Source organism: Rhincodon typus, chromosome 4 (genome assembly GCF_021869965.1).
Source record: "Rhincodon typus isolate 14 chromosome 4, sRhiTyp1.1, whole genome shotgun sequence".
NCBI classification, from domain to species: Eukaryota; Metazoa; Chordata; class Chondrichthyes; order Orectolobiformes; family Rhincodontidae; genus Rhincodon; species Rhincodon typus.
In genome coordinates, this window is record NC_063335.1 from 2,433,192 (window position 1) to 2,440,973 (window position 7,782).

The following is a 7,782-nucleotide window of genomic DNA, read 5'->3' on the forward strand; positions in this document are numbered from 1 at the left end:
TAGATCTAGGCTATCTTCTTAATATATTCCAATGGGTGTGGTCTGGTCTTTAACATCCCAATTGTAGGAAAACCTAGAACTAGGGATCAATGTTTAAACATAAGGGGCCACTAATATAGGATAGAAGTAAGGAGACGTTTTTTTCCTTCACATGTGATCACTGGTCTTTGAAACACTCTTCCTTACATGGTGGTGGAAACAGAGTCTCTGAACATTTTGAATACAGAGGTTGATAGATTTTTCATAAGCAAGGGTGTGAAACATTGTTGGTGGTAGACTAGAATGTGGAGTAATAAATCAGCCATGATATTAATGATTGGTGCAGTAGACTTTGTCATTGGGTAGCCAACTTTGTATGTAATTAAGCAGTGTCTTTGAAATATTGGAATGACTCGACATGGCAAATAGTGTTCATATTCTCTCTACAGATTTCCAAAAGGCGTTTGCTAAGGAATCAAAATGGACTTGTTGTCCAAATTGAAAACCATGGAATTAAATTCACAATGGCTGCATGGTAAATAAATTGTCTACATGTTAGAAAGCAGGAAATAGTGATGTATGTATGTTCTTTTCCCCAGTTCACTGAATTATAGAATGGCTGTGGTATAACAAGGAGCCATTGAACCTGTGTTTGCTGCCAATCTGGAAGAAAAACTTACTTAGTGCATCGACCTCACATTTTGCCTTATTCTTTGCAGTTATTCATCTTGAGAAAATTATTCAATCATGAGAAATAAAAGTAACAATACTCAATGGGTCTGGCATTACCTGTGGATAGAGAAAAAGCATTATTGTTTTTAATTAAATATAACACTACTTCAGACTTCATGTTTAATGCCACTGAGGAAAGGGAATTGAGGGAACAGAGGAAAAGCAAAAGGAAGGTCTGGGCTTGGGTCAAAGTCAGAAGAGGCTAATGCCAAAGATGCCACAGAACAAACAGCAAAAGGATTGGTCACGGTTGTTGAAATGAAACAAAACATTCAGCTACAGTTAGTATGAATAATAGAACAATGAACAGCTAGCTCCAAAAACAAACACAAGGAAAACTTTTATCAGACTGACATGTGGAATTAAATCAGAACCAAAACTGGGAACAGAGTTCTGAAATTTTTCAAGTCAATAATGAGTCCAGAAGGCTGTAAAGTGCTTAATAGTAAAATAAAGTGCTAATCTTTGAGCTTGTATTGAATTTCAATTAAGCACACAACAGGTCAAACTCAGAATTTTGAGCAAGGTGCAGCATTAAAATGGCAAGCTGCCAGAAGTGTGTATTTTCAAATTATGGGACAGGAAGAATGTGTGCAGAATGATGAGGATGAAATCAGGGACGGGGACATTTCAGTTCTGGAGTGAGAACCGAGTTGTAATTTTTCTCCTTAGAGCAGGAGAAGTTAAAGAAAGATTTAATGCAGCTGTTTGACAGTCATGCATAGTTTTACTAGAGTAAATACAAAGGAAATGTTTGCACTGGCAGTCATTTTTTAACCAAAGGTAATAGAGCGTAGAATGCTCTCTTGCTCGCAATTCTGAGTTTGACCTTTTTCATGTAAGGGTCTAGGCTCGAAACGTCAGCCTTCCTGCTCCTCTGATGCTGCTTGGCCTGTTGTGTTCATCCAGCTCTACACATTGTTATCTCAGATTCTCCAGCATCTGCAGTTCTACTATCTCTAATTAAAATTTAATTGGCTAAAGAAGAAGAAGAGACATGAACAACTTGAACAGCAAAGTTTTTGTGTTGTAGAATGCTGTCAGAGACGGGATGGGTGTTAATTCAATTGTGTTAGATAAATTGTTCAATGCTAAATAGGTTTGAAGAGCCATGAGGAAATAATAGAAGGTGTGTCTAATCTAATGGCACTTCCAAATGGCTAGACAAAACACACAGTATAAACTGAATGGCCTCCATTTGCAATGCAAGTATCTATGATTCATTAAACTGTCAAGACTGGGATTAAATGCAGCCTGTACATTCCAGTCAATAGTTTCCAATTCTCTTGAAGAGGAGAAATGAAAACAGTATTCATCGAGTCTCCAGGAATCACTGCTCCCAGTAGTTAATCTATTTTCAAGGCAGTGAGTAGCATTGGATCCCAGGCAATTCTAAATGTAATACATCATCAACAAATAGATTACCATCGATGTCTCCCGAATTTATGTGATAGGCACAAACATTAAAACATGGATTGACAGTTCCAAAGTGTGCATAGCTTTGTCATATTCTCTCATTTGTTCATTTTACAGAACTCAGAGATTGTCCCAGCTGGGAATTCATTTTTTGTAAATTTAGTCACACTGACGAGGTTGCTTCGTATTGTCCAGCAGAAAGTGGTGATAATAATCCTTTGCTGGGGTGGTGGGCGGGGGGTGTGGTGTGATGTGTGGTGCAGGTTCTCTCAGTGTAGTGTGTAGTGTTTCATTTTGAATAGCTGTTGGAATTTTTATAGAGTGGCTATTGCTGTGGATCCAAAATCACATATAGGCCAAACTCAGTAATGACGGCAGACTTCCTCCTGGGAAGGGCGTTTGTTTCAACAGTATCATTGTTTATTGGGTATTGTTGCTGACACTTCTTTTAAAATTACTCTAATTGCCTGAATTTAAAATTCTAGATTCTCTAATGGAATTTCAATCATATCTCCAGATCATTAATCTATTATATCATGAGTACAATAAATCGAGCAACATAACATAAGAAGATAAGAAATAGGAGCAGGAATAGGCCATATGGCCCATTGAGTCTGCTCTTCCATTCAATAAGGTCATGGCTAATATTTTCATGGACTCAGCTCCACCAGCTGAGGCACACCCTGAGGCACACCACCAGCCAATGATTGCCAACCAGAACAACAACCATTTATCTCCTCTCTTTGCTTTCTGATAGTTATCCAATCTTCTATGTATGCTAATATGTTACCTGTAATGCTGTGTACCTTTATCTTATACAGCAGCCTGTTGTGTGGCACCTTGTTGAATGCCTTCTGGAAATCCAGAAACAATACACCCGTTGATTCCCAGTTGCCCACCACATTCGTAATGCCCTCATAGAATTCCAGTAATTAATTTTAAAATGACCTGCCTTTCATAAACCCATGCTGCCTCTGCCCTATGGGACAATTTCTGTCAGGATGTCTTGCAATTTCTTCCTTGCTAATAGATTCAAGCATTTTCCCTACTACAGAAGATAGTTTAATAGACCTATAGTTACCCGTCTTTTGTTTACCTCCTTTTTATAACAGCAACATCACATTTGCTGTTTTCCAATCTGCTGGAATTGCCCCAGAGTCCAGCAAATTTTGGTAAATTACCACAAGCGCATTGGCAAGGAGACTTGTCTACCTTTCGCCCCATCAGCTTGCCCAACACTAGCTTGTTAGTGATAATGGTCTTTTCCAGGTCCTCACCTGCCAAAGCCTCCTTGTCATCAAGTATTGGCATGTTTGTTGTGACTTCCATTGTGAAGATCAACACAAAATAACTGCTCAACGCCTTGGCCATTTCCTCATTTCCTATTATGAAATCCCCTTCTCATCCTCTAAATGACCAATGCTTATCTTAGACACTCTTTTGCTTTATATATTTGCTATCTGTTTTTATATTCTGAGCTGGTTTAACTCTCATAATCTATCTTACCTTGCATCATAGCTTTTCTTGTGGCCTTCTGTTGACTTTTAAACATTTCCCAATCCTCTAGTTTCCCACTAATCGTTGCCACTTTGTATGAATTAGATTTCAATTTGACACCCTCTTTTATTTCCTTAGTTATCCATGGCTAATTATTTGTTTTCCTACAGTCCTTCCTCTTCACTGGTATATATTTTTGCTGAGCACTGTCAAAAATCGCTTTGAAAGTTCTCCACTGTTCCACAATTGTCACAACATATAGTCTTTGCTCCATTCTACCTTAGCCAACACCTCGCCGATCGAACTGTATTTTGTTTAAGCATAAGACATTGTTCTTGGATTTTACCTACTCACTTTCCATCTGTATTTTAAAATCATACAAACTGTGATTGCTCCTTCCCAGACGATCCCTAACTATGAATTCCTTAATTATTCCTGTGTCAATATACAGTACCAGATCAAGATAGCTTTCTCCTTCGTAGGTCCTGTTACATACTGTTCGAGGAAACTATGGCAGATACATTCTAGGAACTCCTCCTCAAGGCTGCCTTGAACGACTTGGTTTGACCAATCAATATCCAGATTAAAATCCCTTATGATAATTGCCGCACTATTTTTACATGCATCAGTTATTCCTTTGTTCATTGCCCGCCCCACTGACATGTCATTATTTGGTGGCCGATGAACTACGCCTATCAGTGAATAATCATTTGTACCCCGAATGTAGATTTTGTTGGGATGCTTGCCATAGATTTCCTACTGGGAACAGCAGGATCATAAACAATAACTTTAGTTAAGATGATTAGGAGTTCAGAACATATATTTCTTTGTCAATATTTCGGGAATCTACACTTCGAGAGAATGGAGCGAATTCACTGTTAAGTTTGATCTTTTTGTTACAGTTGTGTCTGCTTCACTCCTCGCCCCGACCACACCACTCACTGAGTCGACCTGCACACACCTCCCAGTCTGGTGCTAGCGAGCAGATTAACTCGGAGCAATTTCTTTAAAATTTACAATGCGAAACAGGATTTTGAATTAATACTTCCCGTGTCTGTGAAAGCAAAAGAAAACAAATAAGAAACACTTACAGAGACGTAGAGTAAGCAGTCTCGCATTCTATAAAGACGCATCAAAGTGGGCGGGTTCAATTTATGCTGAGAGAGGAAATTCCCGCCGTTGGGGGGCGGGGTGGGGGTGTGGGCGTGGGGGAGGTGGAAGAGAGCTCGCCTCCTTTATAGACATGACCCTGAGCGACAGTAACCCAGTACTGAGCGAGCCGGTCACTGCACCATGTTCCGGGTGATTGTGGCGCTACTTTTATCCTGTACGTATTTAAGTGTCTTTACTTAAGTTTACTTAGTTGTCAATCCATCATTCATCATCGTTTTTAACGTAACTTTGTTAATTTTATTTTCCCAGATGGGCGTTTGGCTGAGTCTATAACACAGTCACCAATGTCGTATGTAACCAAGCTCGGTAAAAGTGCCAGATTTAAATGTACCGTAGACAGCGAGAGCACCGTTGTCCATTGGTACCAGCAGCGGGAGGGTCAGGCGCCCTCCAGAATACTTTATTATGACAGCAGCGTCGTACGGGATCCGGAATTCAGCAGCAGGTTTAAAGCAGATAAGAGGAACACTTTGTGCACTTTGATAATCAATAACATCGTGAAGGAAGACGCTGCCACATATTACTGCGCCTATTGGGACAGCACAGTGTTCAACAGAGACAGAAAGCCTTTACAAAAACGCGGCGCTTCAGCTCGCTTCTCTCTCAGCTACCACACAAAGAACGCCAACTTACATTTATAAAGCGCTGTTATACGTAGGAAATCGTCCCACCTAGTCTCGGGAGATGCATTGTAAAACAAAATTTAACATGAGGCTAAGTATATATTGGCGGATGTGTATTTGAGGTGTGCCCTTTGTTTTGAATTCTGAGGGGCCTTTTTGGGTATGACATAAGTTAGCCTATAAATCCAAATTGAGTTCCGGCTTGCGTGAGAGAGAGAAAGAAGATTCTAGAGAAATTCACAAATGATTTAAGGTCCATTTTCATATATTCTTAGTCAGGCTAAAAGAACAGTGAGTTAAACTGTACAAACACGCTCAAATGCAGCACTGTTTCTGTGAAAATGCAAAGTGGCCGAAGCAGCATTAATCCGGAAGCCTGAGTTGGAAATGGAATGTAACAATGACTCGGTACCACACCAGGAAAGACAAAGCAATCGGGATCAGTCAAGGACATGAATGAAGCACGGGCTTCACAGAGGAAATGGGATGGCACCTGGGAAGATCGGGAGTAGGGACCATGGTTGGCCATGCCACTTTTCGAATGTGCAACAAACAATGTTGCTGTCGAAAACAGGCTATTTCTGATTTGGAGTAATGTACTGTCCATGTGACAAGCAATGTATAAACATCCTCAATGAGTTGGACTATTAACTCGGAATTTTTTGCTCGAATAGTCTTACCCAATATTGGCTCAATAAAGGACCGTTGACTTGTATCGGACGGCTCCTGACATTATTTCGTGCAATATTCTACCACAACAGCATAAAAAAAGACGCACATTCCAGCAAAGTCCCATTCATTCACAAATTAAAATGTTGGTATGAAGACAGATTTAATAATCTTCGCTTGCGTTCTCTTCAATTTAGATGATAAAGAACTAATCTAATTGAGCTACTTGAAATGAGAAAGGGAGAGGAGAGGGTAGATAAGAATCAATAAATTTCTCCAGTGGGAAGAGTCCGGAAAGAACAGGAAGGGTTACCGGACCCGAAACGTTAACTCTGTTCTTCCCTTCACAAATGCTGCCAGACCTGCTGAACTTTTCCAGCAACTTTGTTTTTGTTCATGATTCTGCTGTTGCCGTTTCCAACTTCTCTCGTTGCAAATTTTGTTTCCGGGAGACAAAAGGGACTGCACATGCTGGGAGCTAGAGTAAATAACTGTGGATGTGGAAAAGACAGCATCCGAGCAGCAGTTGAGTAGGAAGATGGATGTGTTGGGGGTGGAGAGATTTTGAAACTGGTGATGCAGGTGGGAGTTATTGTGGTTGGTCAGTGGGAACGCTGGAGCGGATAGGAGGGTGGGAAATTGGACAGGTTGGGCGAGGAGACATTTTAAAGCTGGTGAAGTCTGTATTCAGGCCATTGGGCTGTAGGCTCCTAAGGCAAAATACCAGGTGTTGTTCCTCCAGTTTGCATTTGGCCTCACTCTGACAGTGGAGGAGGCCAAGGATGGACATGTCACCGGGGAATGGGAGGGAGAGTTAAGGTGGATGGCAACTGGAAGGTCAGGTTAGATAGTGTGTGCAGAGCGAAACCGGTCGGGAGTCTGCATTTGGTCTCTCCGATATAGTGGAGACCACACTGGGAGCAAAGGATACAGTTGATGAGGTTAGATGAAGTGCAGATGAATTTCTGCTGAATCTGCAAGGATTATTTGGGGCCTCCAACAGAGGTGATAGGGGAGGTTTGGGGCAGGTGTAGCACCTCCTGTGGTTGCTAGGAAAGGTATTGGGTGTGGTCCAGGATTCGGTGGGGAGTGTGGGGCTAACAAGGGAGTCAGGGTGTGAAAGGTCCTTGCGGAAAGCAGACAGGGGTGGGGAGAGAACTTTTCGGTGGTGGGTTCCGATTGTCGATGGCGCAAATGTCAGCGGAGGATGCGTTGTATTGGAAAGTTGGTGGGACGTTATGTGCTTTCGTTTCTGTTCACTTCCCATCACCATCACCGTTCCCTTTGCACCGCCATCCCTTGCGATAGTTAACTCTCCTGTCCTCCACCGGTCACAGATTCCCCTTTTATTGAAACCTTCCCATTCCCTGTTTCCCTCCTATTTACGGGGTTCACACCGTCAACATCTCAACTTATTCAAGCTTAGGGTTCTGAAACGTTAACTCTGTTTTTCTCTCCACAGTTGCTGCTTCAGTATTTCCAACATTTTCTGTTTATATTGCAAATAACCAACTTGGAGAGCGGAGGGCGGGCTTGAAACTCTGACCAATATCTCACTGATTGGTTTGAAGGAAGTGAATCGTTTCCTTTTAGTTTCTGTCCAGCTGCTTGTGAGAACAGTTGAAGATCGAGTGAACATGTCGCTGTATTACTGGCTCATTGTGGTAACCGCTTTGCCCTGTATGTGTTTCTG

At 41.5% G+C, this 7,782-nt stretch overlaps 1 protein-coding gene and 1 gene segment (V, D, J or C); both read left to right on the forward strand.

The window, feature by feature from the left end:
- LOC109921863 (immunoglobulin kappa light chain-like) overlaps positions 1 to 7,782 on the forward strand; it is an 82,967-nt gene that overhangs the window by 16,840 nt on the left and 58,345 nt on the right. The window lies entirely within an intron of this gene.
- LOC109921864 lies at positions 4,903 to 5,670 on the forward strand. The segment is given in 2 exon segments: positions 4,903 to 4,951; positions 5,047 to 5,670. Coding segments are annotated over 2 exon segments (426 nt in total).